The sequence below is a fragment of the Corvus moneduloides genome, chromosome 1, assembly GCF_009650955.1.
Source record: "Corvus moneduloides isolate bCorMon1 chromosome 1, bCorMon1.pri, whole genome shotgun sequence".
Lineage (NCBI taxonomy): Eukaryota > Metazoa > Chordata > Aves > Passeriformes > Corvidae > Corvus > Corvus moneduloides.
The window spans coordinates 9691136-9711503 of record NC_045476.1 but is presented as its reverse complement, the minus strand read 5'-3'; the positions used below and the strand labels follow the sequence as shown (position 1 = coordinate 9711503).

The following is a 20368-nucleotide window of genomic DNA, read 5'->3' as shown; positions in this document are numbered from 1 at the left end:
TCCTATCACTACATGTCCTGGCAAAATGTCATTTTCTCTGTTTTTTATAAGCCCCCTTTAAGTGCTGAAAGGTCACAGTGGATTCTCCCTGGATCCTTTTCTTCTGCAGGCTAAGCAAACTTGACTTTCTCAACCTGTCTTTGTAGGAGAGGTACTTCAGCCCTCTGAGCACCTTCATGGCCCCCTCCAGACCTGTTGTAATAAATCCACATCTTTCTTATGCTCAGGACTTTGCACCTGGATGCAGTGCTCCTGGTGGGGAAATTGAGTATGCATATTAGAACAAAGGAAATAAAATTAATAGCAGGAAATGACTGAATGCCAAATTCTAGGTTAGAACAGGCATTATTTCAGTGTGCTTTGACGTGTTTATAAGAAATACTTCTCCTCATAGGTCTTGCTTGCCAGATGATATTAATGTCAACATGATTTTCCCTCTTTTTTTTATAGTTGCTGGGATACAAATGAGCATGGTGGTCCCTGGTGGGTTATACGAATACCAATTTTATTTTCTATTATAGTAAGTAAACTTTGAAGCATGAATTATAGATATTTTCACCATTGTGCAGTGCATGTAGCCATTATTCTTTACTGCTAGTTACAGATAGGAAAGAATTCTGTTTTAATGAAAAGAAATTGTGCTGCAGGAGAAATGTTAAACAGATGCCAAGACCATTAAATTTGTTGCCTTCAAAATTTATCTGCCTCGTATTAAATGAGCAGTTGCTTTTATTTGTGTGTTGTTCTTTCTTTAACATCTCTCCTGTTTATGAGCCTGGAGGAAGCAAAAATCTAATTATACTTTTCAATGAATTGCATATTTGATTTTGTGTGTAAATAGTAGTCCTGCAATTGAGAATCTGATATTAGTCATAAAAAAGTGTATGTCTTTCTTTAATTGGTAGCCTACTGAAATATTTATGGAATATGAAGTGTTTGCAAAATAATACCATTTGAGAATATTTCACAGGGCTTTTCCTGTTTGGAACTCATTAGAATTACTGGAGTAGTGTAATAATATTCCTGTTCACTGTAATGATTGTGTAATTAACATTGGGCATAATATACTACAGTTATATGTCCATTTCTGAAAACAGTCAGAGAGTAAATTAATGTATTTTAGATACGCTTGCTTCATTTTTAAAACTGTAGGCAGAAAATCTAGGGCATTATTAGATTACACAAGATTTCAGGAGTTTGCATTATGTTTGGGCTTGCCTTTCAATCTGTGCCTGCTGAAAATCATTTTGGGAGGAATTCCTGTCATCACCATCAGAGTGAATTCTGCAATTTGAAGAGAAAGAAGAGTAGGCCATATCTGTGAAATGACATAAGGTAAAGCCTCAAAGATGTTTTATGTTATGAAGAAATGAGCATGAAACAGAACTACAGCGTGATGGGAATACTCGCACCTCAAAGGAGCTGGAGAATGGGGGACGATCTGGAATGAAGAAAATATGCTGGAAGATAAAAGCAAAACAAACCACCTGGTGTTTAAAGGAAAGCCTGTTCTCTGAATGCTCAGTTTGAGCAGCTATCTGGTAACCAGCTGAGACTTCGTGTGCCAGAAGGCAGTGCTCCTCCAAAGCAGTCCTAGACCTGGAAGTGGAAGTTATCCCAGGGCACATTGCCGGACCTGAACTGCAGCTTGTTCTTAGTGAAGACTGGGAAATGAGTTGTGATTTAAGCAAATGGACTACTGGTCAGGCAGCAAAAGTCTGATATCTCTAACAGTATTGTGAGAGTGGGTTCTGATACCATTCTGCCCAGTGGGAATGACTTCAGTTAATTCAGTGTGTCAGAACCCTCCCTGGCATTTTCTCCTGTGAATTTTGGCTTGAAAGGGGTCACTTGGCAGACTTTCACACTTCATGCTGTACACACTTCAGAGTTACTCAGTAGGATGTGACTGTTCCAAATGAATGTGCTGTTACCCCTATTCTTTCCTTAGCCACCAATACTGGCTCCAGTGCATGTGGCAAGTTAATATCCCTTGTGTGTGTGGTGTGTGCACTCTGCTGCATTAAGTCTGCAAATAAATCTGCAATAACAGGCTTCTGTCTGTTAGCTTTATAGGTAGGCCTCTAAGTAATCATCTGCCTGAAAAAATGTATGTTAAGTTCAGCAAAAGCCTATGTTTTCTAACATTTCTTTTTTATTCTTTTTTAAAAAGATATTAGATAAAATTTTCCTAGGTTTTTATTTCACCGCTGTCAGTTCCTTTCACTCCCTTCACCTGTCATTTCAAACAAAATGTTAAATACAGAGGGACATGCACTTGCTATGATCATGGTTTATTTATTAGTATCCCAAATTCTACAGCCTGTGTTAGAGAAGACACAGAAATTAATTGAACTTGAAAATCTTAGAACCAAATTTTTAGGCAAAAGAAGAAGGCTTCCACCAATACATGATGACAGAGATTTATAGCAGTGAGACAGACACTGCCTAGTTAGGTACCCCACCTCCAGATTTTGTGCTTTGGGATGGGGTTAGTTTAAAACACCAAAATTCTCATTCACACAGTGATACAAATTTTTCTCTAGATTAATTTATTCTAAGATGTGTGCATTTGATGCAGCTGTTTATGTAGCTGGAGTTACAGTTTTCAGCACACTTGTTGCTCTGAAGGTGTAGATTCCAACTGTTCCCTTACTCCAGTATGGACGTGCTATGTGTAATGTGCAGTTTTCTAGACCACACCAAAGAATCCAACACCAGAAGGAATGGTGACCAGAAGAAGCCAAAAGTCAAGGTTGAAGAAGTAATGCGAGTGAGATTTACGATATACTGAGTTTTATACTTCAGTTTTATGGACTGGTTAGCTTCTGATCATAATAATTTTTTATGCAAGTGCCTTTCTATAAAGTAAAACATGAAATAAAATACAAAATAAAATAATGCCACTGTTCTGTCTTAGAGGGCTGTAATGAGAATTAGACCGCAGGGATTCAGCTGGACTAGCTGATCTCCAGAGGTCTCTTCCAACCCCAGCTATTCTGTGATTCCTTCATTCCTAATGTCAGCATTAATATCCAATGCAGTCAGATGCTTGTGAGAGGCCCTTTTTGTGCTTGATTGGAGTAGACATATCAGCTGTGCAACAATCTTCTCTAATGCTAATTCAGACAGAAAATACTGAAAGCTGAGGTGAGGGACAAGGGAGGGTCAAATCTGTGTCTGGGCTTCCAGTTGTGAATCCATGTGACAATTTAGGACAGTTTGATTGCAGCAAATCACATCCAGTGTCCCATCCTGCTGGGAAGTCTGTCCTCAGCTGAAGTAGTGGAAGGAGGATATTTCTGAAAACTGGGGCTTTCAAAGACTTTTGCCAGCCAGAGCAGCACTGGTGGGCATGCAGTTGTTGCTGGACATGGCAAACCTGATGCTGCAGAACACAGTAGGTCTGGTGCTGCAGAGTTGAGGGCTTCTGGAGGGAGGTGCACGACTCCCACTGCTGACTTGACTCTTTTCTGACTTGGTAAGCATTTCTTTGTGCTGCATATTGAGTGGAGAATTCAAAGATCACCATTCTATTTGTTTTCTTTGCAGGTGAATTTTATACTTTTCATTAGCATTATAAGAATCTTACTGCAGAAGTTAAGATCTCCAGATGTTGGAGGAAATGACCAGTCACAGTACAAGTAAGTCATACTTTTAGATATTATAGACAGAACCAAAATAATCTCTTTAAGATTTCATCTGCTGAAAACCAACATCTGCTGTGTTAATATAATTGTATTTAATTTAGAACTACTTTTAGATATGGGTTAATAAATATAACTACGCTGAAATGGAGATAAATATATTTTTTTCAAACACTAAATTCAGTAAAAAATATTTAATTTCATAAAGACCAATAAGCTATTCTTGAATTTGAGTTTAATCCATGAATCAATACGCTGATATAAAATATACCAAGACTATTATCTTTCTTTTGATACATAAATATTTCATTTTGACATAAGAAAAGTTTCAAAATCAAAACATTTTCCTTCAACCTCCTTAAAACCTTTTTTTTTAAATTTCTAAAATACTTAAATATATTTTAAGAGCTGAAAAGAACTTACATTGTTACCAAAAATTTTTATATTAAGTATAGTGTTTTATATTAAATTAAAATGCCATCTTTACTTTTCTAGAGGAAAATGATTGTTTCTGGCTTAGATCAACTTCATTTCTGTTCAGACTGCTTTTATGTTTTGGTTTGAACATCAAATCATAAAACATCTCTTTGTTTCCACAGCTTTAAAATCAAGGGATGTTTGGGCACAATTCAAATACATTGCTAAAATTGATTTTGTTCCTTATTGCCCTATCTGTTATTGTTGTTTATTATAAGAGCTGCTGGATACGTCATAATCTGCAATCAAGAGTCTGTTGCAGCAGGTCTTATTTTAAAGCTCAGATGCAGACACTGACAGTTCGGGGTGTCAATATGGTACTTCAGTGGCAAAACCTAACATGAACACTGAAAATCCAAAGCTGTGCAAGTGGCCTTTGAAAATGCGCTCCTGGATAACACCTTTCCTTCATTTAAAAAATACTGAATTCCTGTTCTAAAAGCTGATAAAACATGGTATGCAGAAGTAAAGAATATCCTTAAAGCCAAGAGAAGCAGGACCTTATGTGTTTTGTGGACAATGTGACGTATTTGATGCAAAAAGTGAAGAATTCTGATGTGCCACAGAAAAGTCAACACAACAGGACTGACGGGCACTTTTGTTTTGCAGAGCTACAACGGTCTTGTTTTGTGTTTGCTGATTCAATTATCTAAACATGTGGGAAAACTTAATGACTCTAGGTGAAATTGTGTGGTTGCCACATTATTATTTGGCAAAATGGCCAACCTATAGGCAGGAAATTCCTTCAAGTTTACTTCTCGTGACATAAACTTTTCTTTCCTTCCATGTGGTATTTATTTATCTTTTGAAAATGGGGCATTCCCTTCCCTTCAGTCCCACCATTTTCCGCAGTTTACTGTAGCACTTCATAATATGAAATATTCACATTAATAGCAACCTTGTCCTTCATTATTCAGCCCTGCAAATTCTTTGCTTTTAGCATTTGATTGCGTGATTAAATTTGTATTTCTGGTCTTTAGCTGATACCCGTGGGAAAGTAGATTAACCTCCTCAAGAAACTGCATCTACAGAGCAAATTAAAGATCTGGGAGGCTCATTTTTAGAATTGCAAATGTGTTTTCTAAAATGCAGAGAATAAGGCTATTTTGTTTGTCCCTTTCTTTCACTAAAATATAAGTCCAGTATAGCGGAAGTAGCATCAACGAGACAAAAATTATTAAACCAATCGTGGAGTGAAAGTGAAATATGAATCTAAAATGAATACTACTCATGCAAGTCGCCATTTTTCTTCCCTTCCCCTGAACCTGCTTGTACCTGGTTCCATCCTTTTTGTTGTTCATTTTACTTTTGCAGTGGATAAGGCTAAGTTCAAATAAAATCAGTTTTCCATTTCACTTGGGAAACCGGGGAATTTGCTGCCAGTGCCATCTCCTCCAGCAGTAAATTGATTTCTTCTGCTAAGGAAAACCTATTTGTCCTGCTTCTGGTATCATCTTTAGATGTGGGGGGTTTACTATTCTTGAGAAACTTTACTGTAAGAAATTATTATTTCCACATAAACAGATGCAGCCCCTGGGGCATTATGAACAAGGCAAGGCCATGAAGACAGACAGAGAAAAAATAAAACTACTTGAAATACCTTAACTTTTCTTTTAAAATAGGTGAATTCACAACAACATCCTTTCATCGTTGAATCAAGTTATATTCATCAAGACAGTGATGAATTATGGAACTCAACATTATAACTTCTCAAATTTTATATGATACTAGACATCCAAAATTGTGCATGACTGGCCCTGTATAATATATGAAACTGATGTTATTAGAGTGAAATAAATGACAGATAAGGTAAAAGTAGCAATTTATCATTTCAGTAGTTTCATGAGCTGTTTGTCAGAGCACTTCTGCTTAGAAATTTAAAGATCTCTTTCCTTAACTTCAGTAGTGTCTTCTGCTAAAATTTGTTAATTGACAACATTGAAAAATATTTAATGGTGTATGCTTAATACCATCAGTAAAGCTATGAAGTTTCAGTATTTGGGGCTCATGAAAATCTCACGGATGAGATTATTCTGGATTACATTTCCTAGGTACTGTTTGCATATTGCGTGTGTGCAAAGCACAGACTAACCATACAGTTAAGGAAAGGAAATTAACAGCAATTAACCTCAAAAGAGAGATTTTACCTTCCATGCTTGAGGACCTGTCAATATGACTTTGCAGGAAGGCATCATTCCTTTGCACTTTGAACAGTCTGAAGTTTTAATGCCAGGTAAAAAATATTTTGAGAGATAGGAGCAGCTCATGACACTTTGTCAGATGTGGTCCTGTGGAATAATGCAGGAAAACCCCATGCCCAAGAACCATGCCATGAAACCAGGCTGGGAAGGGGCTGTGTGTCAGACACAGTGGAGGACAGGTCCTACACCCCACTGCTGTACAGAGGGCAGCTGGGGGCTTTTACAGAGGCCCTGCCACCTTCCTCCAGCTTTTGGCAGAGTGCAAGGTCACCAAGATCAAGTACAACATGGAATTGCACATGCCAGAGTTACTATGTGGGTAACCTCATTGCAAGCCTGAAAGGAAAACAATTGGTAATAAATTATTGTTACTGTTTATAAATCCTAAATCATACCAGGTTTATGTAAATGACATTGCATCAAGTTCTTATCTCAGTAAAACGAGCTCATCATTAAATTTCAGCTTTTTCTCTTTTCTTTACCCAGGAGACTTGCAAAATCCACATTGTTGCTTATTCCGTTATTTGGAGTTCACTATACAGTGTTTGCTCTATTTCCTGACCGCAGTTCCAACAATTATAAAATAATCTTTGAGTTGTGTTTGGGATCTTTTCAGGTAAATTTTAAGGTTTTTATTTAAAAAAAGTTTTATTGACCTAGGTGAGTGGTGCCTACTAACTAAGGAATATTGTCTCTTTCCAGGGGTTGATTGTTGCAGTCCTGTATTGCTTTTTGAACAGTGAAGTAAGTCTCACCTTTCCTACTGAGAATGTTAAATATTGGTTTTAGTAAATGTATAAGTGTCCCTATAATTCTGCTCTGATACATGAAACTGTTTTAGAAGGTGTTTGCATTCCCATTAATAGAATATATTTGTGACAGTTTTTATGCAACAGGAGAAATCAGTGTAGTTGGGTGAAGAGTTTTAAGAGCTGTTTAAAATCTAATTCCTTGCAAACTGAGATATTAGTGTCTTCTGTTATTTAACATGATCTAATCTAGCTCTGTTAGAAGCAATATGGGTTGCACAAGTGAGGAGGAACAAGCCTGGAAATTTATCCGGAACTGGAAACACCATTTAGTAAGTATTTAGGGGTGATATTCTGTCAGTATCTAAACCTCAGAACAGCAACAGATTTTCACAAGTGCTCAGCATGTCATAGTTTTCATAGTCTCAACTGAGAAAGATGCAAGGAATTCCTTTTGATTTCAGCCACCATGCAGTGTCTGACAGAAGGAATCTGTCTGAAGAAGACACCTGCCTGCACAGAGAATTAATATTCAGCTCTCCTGAGTGCTATTCTGGTCTTTGATATTCCATGAGATGCTTGATTTTGGGCTAATCATTTGATTCTGTGCTTTGAGTACATGTGATAAGTAGCTCGATACCAAAAGCTATTGTTGCAGCACAAGTGATACAAAACTGATTTTTAAAGTGGCCTTGGGGCGCCTCTTCACAGACAGCGTAGGCAGTCTTTGCCTCAGTTATGTGACCTTGGTAAAAACTGATTGCATACTCTAGAGGGAAGGGATGCCATCTAGAGGGACCATGACAGGCTTGTGGAGAGGGTGAAAAGAACCTCAAGAGGTTCAATGGGGCCAAGTTCAAGGTCCTGCATCTGGGTCTGTGCAGTGCCGACTGAGGGATGACGGGGTTGAGAGCTGTCCAGTAGAGAAGGACTTGGGGATGAAGAACAGACCGTGAGCTGTCAACGTGCACTTGCAGCCCAAAAAGCCAACTGTATTTGGCCTCAAAAGAAGCGTGGCCAGCAGGTCAAGAGAGGTGAATTGTCACCAGTAAAAGACAGATATGGACCTGTTAGAGCAGGTCCAGAGGAGGCCACAAAAATTCTCAGAAGGCTGGAACACCTCTCCCATGAAGACAGGCTGCGGGAGTAGGGATTGTTCAGCCTGGAGGGGAGAAGGATCTGGGAAGCTTTATAGCGCCTTACAGTACATAAAGAGGGGATTATCAAGAAGATGGTGAAAAACTTCTTAGCAGGGCTTGTAGTGGCAGGACAAGGGATGACACTTTTAAACTGATATGTGGTAGATTTAGGAAGGAAAAAATCTTTTCTTTGGAGACACTGTAACACGTTGCCCAGAGAAGCTGTGGGTGCCCCATCCCTGGAAGTGTTCAAGGCCAGGCTGGATGGTGCTCTGAGCAACCTGGTCTGGTGGAACGTGTCCCTGCCCACGGAAGGGGGTAGAACTACATAATCTTTAACAGTTTGTACCAATCCAAACCATCCTATGATTCTGTTCCTAGAGATCCCCATGTGACAGCCAATAGACGTGGAAAAGTTGCTCACATAAAAGAAAATTTTCAGCTCGTATTGTGCATTTTCTTTTTAACACAGGTGCAGGGGGAGCTGAAAAGAAAGTGGCGGAGTTTGTGCTGGAAGCAGACAGCAGGCAGAGATTACAGTCTCCACAGCTCGTCCATTTCTCGAAATGGATCAGAAAGTGTTTCCCAACTCCACCGGAATTCGAGAGCTCACTCATTTATGCAGACAGAGACCACCATGATATAAATGAGCTAGGTCCCCCAAAACATGAAAAACTGTGGGATATATCATTCATTATGCAGCTTGATGTGATATTTTATAAAATGTACAGTTTTGTGCTTTGCTTTTATACATGTTGGTATTTGGGGAATTGGTTTGTGCAGCCAACCTGTTAATAACAGAGAAGCCTGGATACTTTCTGTTTTGTTTAAATGGTATTCATATTAATTCTGATATTCTCTTGCAGTTTACTAGCTGTAACAATTCAAAAATTCATTGTTCATAAAAGTCCCTTTCCCTTCCAACACAGCTGCAAGATCAATGCAGGGTGTCCTGCTCAATGCAGACTGCTTTGCCACATGTAAGGGTTAAGATGGGAAGCAAGATAATTTCTTACACTTTATTTATACTTAAGGAAACATTGCCTTAAGGATTAGGAAATTCTTTTCTAATTATGGAAAATAAAATTAGAAAAAAAAAATCTAAGACCATAATTAACCACAGTGGGAGTTTAGTGTGCTAATCCAGGAAATCATGAACATGATTTACACAGGGGGAAAAAGGTAGTAATTCTAGGCTAATGGCATAAATTTCAGAGATTACTTTCTACAGACTTCAATTCCAATCCTGTTGTTACTTTCAAAAATGCCCAGTTTAATGTTTGGGTGCAGAATGTAGGGCTACCTTTGCAGTCCATACAGAAAAGACTACTATATCAGTTTTGAATAAAACTGCACCATTTCCCAATAGTGCTAATGCAATCATCAGTTGTTTTTCTGTTTTAAGTCAGAAATTGTGTTGATCTTTCACTAAGCAATTTTCTGAAGAGGTATGTTTTATTGCTAAAGCAGCCTGGCATAGGATAAATGGCCTTGGATAGCACATTACACAGTGAAAACACTGTTTTTTTACAGTATTATCACTGAAATACGTCTCTAGGACTACATATTTGACTGCAAAACACAAGGACTATTGCAGTGAAGTTACAACTCACATTTAACAAAAAATGTAAATTCTTTTAGGTTTATTCGGTTCTATATCTATCTGAAATGACTCAAAATTTAGTCCTGACCATGACTCCAGAAAAAAACAATTAGACAGAATCCCTAAAAATTACCATAAAAGGCATAAAGAAGGACTCTTCGACAATGCCAAGCCTACTTAAAAAAAAAAAAAAAGGCAGAGAACTGACTGAGTCTTATAAAAATACACAGAACATTTCCACTCTTTAAAAGAAATAAACCAAATGATGTTTTCTTCCCATGTCACGTTTAACCATATCCACCCTACATTGCAAGTGGGAATACAGCGTATTTGCATGAGTACCTCCATACAAGCCATTGCCCTCTTATTTCAGATAACAGATTGTATGGAGCCAGCAGAATCCAAGGTCCCTACTCTTGTCAGATAAAGGTAAGAACAGCAGCAAGGGCGTCTCTTGGCAGGCATATTTGTACATCCTTGAAAATATTACCAGTACTGGGAATATTGTCAGCAGGTGTCAAAGTGTCCCTACAACTCTTGGTCTGATTTAATCCAGCTGTTTATCAGTCAAACACAATTTTTTTTAATGGGATTTCCCTGGAGTGATAGAAAGTTTTGTCAGACCAAAGATAGAGAGGCCCCCATGTAGTTCACATTACTGCAGAATGTGGTATTACCAGTAGGTATCATTTGAGTTAAACAACAATCACTCAATGAATTGTTACTCACAATATTCGAATTCAAAGAAGCTGTTGATCACTTCCAGATCATTCAGAGTGTTTTCTGCTTGGCAAAGTAGCTATGAGATTCTGGATTCTGGAAGTAGGCTGCCCAAGGACGTTCCCATGGGGTCTTAAAGATGTCCCCCTACACATGTATTTAAACTAAATATATTCCCAAAGACTCTAGACTGAGGAAACACTGCTAAACTTTAGTATTTTTCCTGGATTTCTGGAAAAACTTATCACAAACTCTTAACTGCAAATTTATGAAGACCCATTGGAGCTTTGGAAGTTGCTTTTATACCTAAATTAAACACATCAGTGCACTTTAGGCTTCTTTGTCTGAAGTGTCATTGGGACTGCTCAGCTCCCTGAGATGTGACGTGCAGGATGTTCTTTTTTTCCCTAAATTTCTAGGGTACAAAGGCACGTGTGACAAGCTTTCAAGTGTGCTCATCTTTTTGCTCAAATGAGGGTATGTGAGCGAGTTGACACACAGACAGAATCATAGCACAGAAACAGAGGTTTCAAGCAGTCATTTCCATCAGTCTGTTCTGCAGGATGCATCACCAATTATACATGTTTGTAACACATTGTATCCTAGAGAAAACTTTGTTCTAATTAAGTGAGCATGGAGAAAATCTGCACTTTTAATTATTTCTGGGTTATAAAAAAGAAAAGCCTTAATAAGAAAATACATTTTATATTGCAACAAACCAGCATCGTTTCCTCTAACAGGGTGCAGATGCATTTGGGCTTGATTCTACTTTTCATGTAGGGTGAAATGCCACGAGACAATGAAGTTTTGCCAGTGGGAGAACATAGAGGACATCACTTAAGTTTGTAAAGGACTGTGTGGACATGCAAAGAATGGCACACAGGGGACAGAGGTGCTGTATATATTTTTCTTTCAAACTAATGAAAAGTACGGTACTTTGGAGAACCTCATCCCTCTATTAATAATCTAAATACACATAATTTGAATATTGTTTTGTGAGACAGTTTAACCTCATAATGCTTTGTGTAGAGGGCACTGTGCTCACTTGCTTTTACTCCCAGAAAATTTCTGATTTCCAAATAACTTTATGCAAAGTTACAGCATCAACCCTATCATCACCAGTTTGACTTACAGCTGCCTTTTCATGCACAGATACACATTATATAAAAATTTCTGTAAAAGGTGCAGAACAGTTTGACAAATGTAGGACTTGATCAGTGTTTTGCATCTTTACAACACCCAGAATGAGACAGCTTCTCATGGTATTGTCTTTCATTGCATTTTACCAAGGAGTATGGGATTAGATGTTTTTTCTCTGTGTTGTGGTGACTCTAAAGAGTCAAAAGAACAATGCAATGAAACATCATGGCCTTCTGTCATCCCTAATCCTAGTTCTCAGTCCTACCAACATCAGGGGAGGAAGTAGAGGCTGCAAGACAAGTGTAACCTTTCCCTGCACCTCCCCTTCTTTATTCCTTTACTTCATTTTTCCCTTTGGTTCCATCAGGGTCCAAACTGAGTTGTAAAGTTTTCAGAGCAGGAAACTGGGGTTTTTTGTCCATTCCCACTGAAAAGCCAGTAACACAGCTTGTATTTACTGAGCAAGAATGGTTCAGTTCACTCCCAGTACTGTGGTTAATTGTTGTGCTTTACCTCCCCTGGAGGCACCATTAATTCTGAGTGATTTCTGTCAGCATTACCTGCTGCTGATGCCTGAGGAACACAGTGACAGCTTGCTCTCCACTTACTAACCACAACTCAAAAATATATATGGACGCTGACTTAAATTTTCCTCTGCAGAGTCAATTTCAGCTGGGTGCTTGATAAACTCAGGTGAAATTCATTTGACCTGGTTTTGGTGTCTAAAAGCTGCATGCTTGTCTCTGAGCTAAAGACTCTTTTGAAGTGCCTTCCATAGTCATCATAGAGAAACAGGCACTAGTTGAAGATGATTCCTTCCATGTTCAACTGGACATCTGGGGTAGGTAAGCTGGACCTAGTTTTCTCTGTACTTACTATAAAATGAGCCTGGGGTAGCTGGCTAGTACTTAAATTTCTCACTCCATATTCTGAATTAGGTAAGATGTATCCCTCCAGATCATGAAGTTATCTGGGTAATGTTACATAGATACCTCTTTTTAAGCCAGTTAACTAGGGTTGGCCTAACTCATCCTCCAAGAAATGTGCAGTGTAGCTCAAAAGGTCAGGTAGTGGAGGATCCCACAGTTCATTTGGTCAGCTGTCCGTTCCTTCCATGATAAAGCCCATAGTTTTATGTCCCATTTTGATTTGCCTGGCCTCAGCTTCCAACAAATGTTTGTTGTTTTGGCTTAGGTGTTTGGCTTTTTGACTTTTGTAGAGGGACCATATGCTAAAAGAAAGTGCTTTAGAGTACCTGGAATTCTCTTTATGTCATGTGCTGCAGGTAGCCAGCTGAGGAATACCCAGTTTAAGCTTGTGATGGGACTGTACTGTAGCAGCAATAGATAACTGGTGGCAAAGAGCATTTCAAAAAACCTCCTACAGTCAAGTTGGAGCCAGCCTGCCCCACTCTGTAGCATCTGCTCCACATCCTGATTCACCCCAGGCTTCCTTTTGCCTTTAACACAATGAAGGGAAAAGCAACAGGCATAGACCCTCAGCAAACCAGAGACTGTCTGGGGCAGATTGATGAAATAAGGCATTGACACACTCCACGTGCAAAGACTAAGATGAATCATCTGCATCATTTGTCTCCTATTTTTCTAAAAATCATCTTCTGTTATCTGCGAATTTGCCCAGTCCAGCAAAGCAATTTGGGATAAAGTCCAAATTCAGTCTATACAGATTTTTTTCAGACATCCCTAATGAAAAATCAAGTACTAAATATGTCTGATAAAAAGAAAGACCTGGCAAGTAATCTGCAGAGAAAGCTGCTATGTGTATAAGGGTCACTGCCTGAACAATTACTGTCTGTGCATAGTGATACAGGAAATACCTTTACCAACAGAAGTACCTTCGTGTTACCATGAGTGCCTATATAAGCTATGGGCTGTCAGTACTACCCTGACATGATCAAATACAGAAGTTAGGATGCAGTGCTATTCTGTCTATGAAAAAAAAAAATTCTTTAAAAAAACAAAGGTGTTCTAACATGTATGTTACAAGAGGATAACATTTAAAAGGAGCATTCTGTGATATGGTTTAACCACTCTGTGTTGAATCTGGTTCTGCCCAATGATAGCAGGTTGTATTTAAATCTAAGCCAGCAACATTTCCATTGTCAGCTAAAAAAAGTGACTGAAATGTCCCAAACCCCTCTATTTCTCAAAGCACTGTCATAAATTTATGATTTCCTGCAGCTTTTTTTGTGCTGGCACATTAGTATGAGTATTACTTCAAAATTCTCTTTTGTCATCTTTGTTATAACTTTATATCTGTCAAGTATGGTAAAAATTAAAGATGATGTAAATGAATGTGATTATTTTTTACAAAATGTACAGATTATGATGTTGTATAGTTTAATGTGTGTAAATAGGTTTCATACTGTAATTCTCTATGGTTTTCTTCTGGTTTTGCTCTTTTGTTCTTTTCTGGTTTCAGTTTTTAATGTCACATACCTAACAGCCTTCTCTGAGATGTTATATATAAAGCTGTGAACAAATAAGTGTTTACATCTTTATGCTATACAGATAATAGTAGTCAATAACACCATAATGGACTGAAGAGGAATCAGAGAATAAACATTTTAAAAGTTTTGCACAAAGTTCTGTTACCTATGTTTTTTAAAAATTGTGTAAAATCATGGATTTTTCTTACTGATTCAGTGGGTCAAGGCCATGCTGAAGGATGTGGCTAAGTTAATACTTCACTTTTTAATTCAGCAGCTGTTAGACACACATGTAAAAGAAAAACAGCCCCTAGCTTCACTGAGCTTTCTGCAACCTAGATATGCTTACAGGGGCATGAGAATGGCACCCACCTAGAGCAGATCCAGGTGATCCCATATGTTGTGTATGGTACCATCTCCATGGCCAGCAGCTAATTTTGATTTATCACAGCTTGCTCAAAACTTGACTGTGCAGTTATCTGTCAGAAGTACAGTATAATGCAGTGAGAACAAAAGAGAGCTGTAGAGGCAACACTATATATCATGTTTTTTTCCCCAAAATATATGTATCTATTCCTATACCTCTAATGGGAATGGGCACAGGGAAGAGACTGGCAGTGGTGTGTTGCTGGTGGGGCCAGAGAGAGAGGGGAGTACATGTGGGGGAGGAGGTGGCACCTCATGGGGCAGTACTTGTCCTGGCAGCAACACTGAGCAGGGACAGAGGATGGAGCCCTGTTTTGGTGTCTCTCATGGACCAGAGAGTCCGTCCCCTTCTGTGTGTTTCTCTATGAATCACAGAAGCCACACCACCCAGAGGGCTCTTCTGAGCCTTTGGGAGACCTGAGCTCTCATCCTCTCCCACCTTATGTGAGTGCTTGTAGGGGCTGCATCAGTCTGGACCCTTTGGCAACTCACAGCATGTCTGCAAAGAACTTCAGTGTCCTTGCCCACATGCATGTCCTCTCTCCCTCAGAGCTAAAGGGGCAGCCCCACAACCAGATTACCTTGAGGTCTGCAGGTGAGCTGCTCTGGAGCTGATGAGCAGGACAGCCAGGGTGCAGATGAACGTGGACACTGGGTCAGTTCCCATCAGTTCTGGTAACAGCACCTGCAGGTTTCCATGGCAAATCAAATGGAGAAGTGGGTCCCTTACAAAAGTTCTGGATAATTAGAGAAATGGTTATCCCCAGAATACAAGCAGTGTACTGGGGAGGGGAAGAGTAAGGGAGCCTGCACTCCAGAAGCAGCTAAAAGAAGCAAACACTTCTCTGGAAGCTCCTGCATGGTCACACTGGGCAGTGTCAGCTGCAGGAGTCTCTCTGCACTCATGTCCCCTGGTCCAGAGGCTGAGAATACAGCACAAAGCTCCCTTTCCTCTGATTGCACCAAGGAGCTTCTAACTGGGACATTTGAAAAGGTAAAGGAGATCAGTAGATGGGATGGTAGAAGAGTCAGAAGGACCATCTGTCATCCCTTCATTTCTGTAAGAGAGCTGAACCAAAGAACTACAGCAGATAGTAAGAGAAAAGGTATTGCAAACTCTGCGTGTGTGTGTTTAAGTTTGGTATGGTTTGTAGAATGAAGTTACTTTTAAAGAACACCTTAATATAGATTGGGATATATTATGAGCTAGCTGACATGCAATTTAGGTTGACTTATTGTATCAAACTATTTAATAAGTAAGTATATGTTGCATCAAAATATAGATTTTTCACACAGGACAAATAAATATTTTTCATGTAATATCCTATGAAGTACCCTAGGATATTCCATTAAATATGGATATTGGATTTGGAAGACAACAGAAATCAAAATGAAGAGCTGTGCTTTATGTTGAAATCCTTCTGGATTTCTCAGTTGGTGCCTTTGTAATTGAGACTGCTTCTCAACACAATCCTCTTAAACTGTGAAATTCTCTGTTCAGAAAGGCTTTATTTAGCAATAGCCCTTGGCCATTGCTTATCCCTGGTTTCCTGCTTATACTCTTCACCTGCTCTTAATTAGTGCCTTGGGCTTTGCCTGTCTGTCCCTGTAGGATATGAAAAAATAGTGAGGGAAATAATGAGGGAATCAGTAAGCAAGTTTATAACAGTATAATTAATAATGGATCCTGACTACAAGGGGACATTTTGTTATACAGAACTGCATTCACGAGAAGCAATTTGAAAATTAAAATATAATCTGAGTAATACACAAAATTGTGCTATAGAGGATGATTGTGCCTTAGCCAGGTGATGAATTGGACGATTTAATCATTCCTGCAGATTATAATTCTGTTATTCAGATAAGTACCAAAATCATATGGCCTGTTTCAAAAAACACTTAACTTGACCTTATTACTCAAAAACAAAAACATGAAGAAAAACATTGTTTCCCTCAAATACACAACATCTTTCAAAAATCATTTTCATTTTGCCTTTGAAGGCCATAACATCCTGTTTCTTGGACTAGGACTGACACTGACCATGCCATAATTATGCCTCCCCTGCTGGGGGAGAGTTTTAGAGTCTTTGCCAGGAGTCCGAGAGACGAACGGGGCTATCAGCCTTCTGTGCTTTCAGATAGTTGTCTATTAAGTCTTATCAGAGAAATAGAGCCACTTAACGTGACCCAGACATAGCACAGAGCACAGAATGCAAGAGAATGCCCAATTATCAAGATTTACACAGTCTGTTAAAGGTGAATTAACCAATGGTCACTAAAAGAGTACATTATTTTTACTTTTCCACCAATGTATAATAAATCATCTAGTCACATAGACAGGAACTGTGTAATTCTTTATCCAGTCATCCCAAACTACTTCTACTGCAGAATATGGGGTAGTAGAAGAAGAAGAAGAAGATCTGGAGAACAACAATCCTGCATTTTGAAGTGACAATCTTACATAATATTCTATCACCTAGTTCACACCAGTGTAGATTCTAATTCTTCCCAGAGGGTAGGCAATTTTCTCCAAGGACGAAGGTCAAAAACACTGTTGCCCAGGGGGGTAGAACCTTTCAAAACAGGCAGAGAAATATTCTCTGCACTCTGGCTTCCTACAAGGACAATAATTTATCAATTTAGACACTTGAAAGTACCGTTTTGTTTTGAAACATATGGAATTAATGTTGTTAATAAGTAGGGGTTTTTTTAAATCTTTGAAAAGCCCAGCATATACCTTGATCAAGGTATAGCTCTGGTTGCTTGTCCTGGTGCCTCAAACATGAGCTGAGAGCAGCTTGAAAGACACGGGCAATACTGGGGGGTTTTTATCATTTAGGCCTAGTCCATTTCTATCTAACTTGAAACATCGCAATTAAGTGTTCTATTTATAATTCTTCTTTTTGACTGAATGCAGCACTAAAAATCCAGCCCAAGCACTGCTCCCTCCTCTTGGGTATTTCATACCCTGCCCCAGAGGAGGCCTTGCCTGGTGCCTGCAAGGTGCTGCTGTGGGGAGCCCCCTGTCCCCACAGAGGGTTCAGAGAGTCTGCTGCTGCCCCTCACACACTATTCCCCTCTCTGGCAGTCTGACAGGGCTGTGCTATAGATATGTTGAAGTTTTCCCACTCTTTCAGCCACTTATGAAATCTGAATCTTAGTTTAAACTGTGAGATCCCTGATTTTATTGTCCCACTCTCATGACATCCAGTAGGAAGATACTTTACAACCCTTTCTGGCTTCACTGCAGGGAAATACTGAATTTACAGCAATGCTATCAAACATACTAATGGATTTAAAGGATTAAAGTTGAGTAACAACTGTTCTTGGATGCACAAAAATCAGCAGGAGGATTTTTTTATGGTTCTGGTACCTATATAAATTTACTTCTACGAATGAGTAAAATATTGACTGGCATCACATAAACTGAAGCTGGAAGTTAGAAAGTTATTTGCAGATCACCAGAGGAGTGAGGTGTTGAAAAGGCTTCATCTCAGGAAAATTCCACTTTTAGATTCCTGTTTATATGACTTAGGAGGAGTAACACATTATGAGTCTAACGCAGCTGAGGATTAGACCTCATGACCCATGCACTTATACTTCCTACACTCCCATCAGCCTATGGGATCTTAACTGTATTAATATGTCCAAAGTTTTGGAAAGAAACAGGAAAACGTTAGAAAAAAATTATAAACTTTTACAGATCTGATCGTTAAGACAGATGAATTAGTCACAAAAATCATTAAGTTTTGATCTGTTGTCAACTGCTATTACAAAACTCGCTATTAACGCTATTTCCGTCACTTATTTCAGCTGTAGATTCAGTCTGGTGCTGCTCCTTTGTGCCTGGATGAATGGAAACTGCTGTGACGTAGATACTTTGGAAGAAATGTGAGCACTATAAAGAGACTTTTAGTCTCAGTTCATCTTCTTCCTCTATTGTGCTCCGTATTCATCACAAGCCTAGAAAAGTTCTTCCAATTTCCTATTCATATACTGATCCATGAATAGTACAACTGTACTGCTATATATGTACTCCAAATGTCTGGGCTGAATAGTTTATTTCCTCTGAGTTGTAATTATTCATCTCAGCATTTGGCAATGTTTTCAAGTGGTTTTAACTTTCCTCATGCAATGTGTCATCAGGTTTCAAAAATAGTAGTTTCTTTGGACAATCTGGATACTGAAGTATTAGGTTGGCTCATAGGGTAGAAAATGGCCTGTGACCTTCACAACTAACTTGTGGTCAACTGCTTTAGCACATTTAAAAATTCAGATTAATGCAAAATAGTAAATTAGAAGAAAAACATCAAGGAAAAGAATATGAAGTTGGGAAATAAATTGGGGTAAAAGCTAGGATCTGATTTTGAGGAAATACAATTATGCTCTAGGACAATGGAAGTGCGATGGGAGGGTTGGTTTGGGGAAGCCACATGTAGAACCAAGTGAGTGGGAAAACGGTTGTGATAGGAAGTGAGGAGCTCTGCTGAAGGTTCATTTGAGTCAATTACTACTTGAGGACAATTTTCTTGAGGAACTATGAATGATCTTCCTAAATATTTTCTACTGTGTATGTGTGAAGCTGAACTACAACCTAAATTTTCAGCAACGTGCACTGCAAGCAAAACCTGACCAGTTTTGCTCCAGTTTGCAGCAAGGATATACAGTCTGAAAAATTTAGACATCCAGATACAATCCCCCTATCAACTGATGGTCTACATTCCTGTCCTCTTATATAGAAATTTTACACATTTTAGATGACATGAAGGCCATTTTTTGGCTCTCTACCTATGAAAAAATGAAAAATTTTCTGATTATATAATAGAATTGAAAAGCACTGATTCATCTTCTAAGACAGAAAAGACAAAAGCCTTTCACCCCACCAGACCAAGAAAGTATTTTTACACCAATAAACCAATAAGGTAATACATTTTGAGGGCATTAAACATAAATCATGAATATTGATCTCGTTACCAAACTTAAACACTGTGGCATTAACTATGTCAGCTGATGGATTGTGTGTGCTGTGATTTCCGCAGCCAAAATCACTAATGAAAAATAATATTCCCTATACTTTCGTATGTCTCGAATATTTATTTTATGATTCTCCCAAACCAAAACACAATAATTTTGGCTTTCACTCTTCCACTAGTGTCCAGTTTGTGCCTATTGAATTGCAAATGCTTCACTAAAGGTACAATCCCAGTAGCCAGCAGGCTGTCAACTATCAAAGTATAGCTCAACACCAGTGAAGTAGGAAGTCGATTTTTGAGCACAACTCATTAATTTGCCCTTCAGTTTTCTACTTGAAAATAGTTAGCCTTTGGTTTCGTTATTAATACAGCTTAAAGTTTGCCATCTACCTTTGTAAAACCATGGATTTTGGACATGCTGGGTCAAATTCCTGCAAGGTAACCTATGGTCTATCCCAGCCTTAACTATGTGTCTGCTGTTCCTGACCTATTTATTCAAACTGTACTTCATGTCCCTCAGCAACAGGCACTGAACAATCTTAAGAGGGCAGAAATCCTCTCAGGAGATGTTTGTCACAAGTTCTGGCTGGTGAAACACCTATGCTTTGTGTGCAATTCCTCCTCCGATGAGATCCACAGATGTCACGGTATCATAGTAGTTGTTTGAAGGAAATTAATTGCTGCTCTAAAATAAGTCTTCTGCAATATGTTTTAGTTCATCTTCTGCAATGATCAAAACCTAAAAGCATCTGGATAGCTGCTTACCCTAAATTTTTATTGCTTTTAAATATTCACATTTTCAGCTACTGTATTATTGTATCTGTTGGGGGTACAAGTGACAGGT

The 20368-nt window shown here is 38.7% G+C and overlaps 1 protein-coding gene across 2 annotated transcripts in view; it reads left to right on the top strand.

Annotated features, from left to right (window-relative positions):
- Positions 1–14281, top strand: part of VIPR2 (vasoactive intestinal peptide receptor 2) — a 51802-nt gene extending 37521 nt beyond the window's left edge. For both annotated transcript variants that reach the window (XM_032099424.1, XM_032099415.1), the window contains exons 9-13: positions 451–520; positions 3553–3644; positions 6812–6941; positions 7028–7069; positions 8686–14281. In XM_032099424.1, the coding sequence (XP_031955315.1) occupies positions 451–520; positions 3553–3644; positions 6812–6941; positions 7028–7069; positions 8686–8859 (508 nt within the window). In that variant the 3' untranslated portion in view covers positions 8860–14281. The remainder of the gene's footprint in view (positions 1–450; positions 521–3552; positions 3645–6811; positions 6942–7027; positions 7070–8685) is intronic.
- The last annotated feature ends 6087 nt before the right edge of the window (positions 14282–20368 follow it).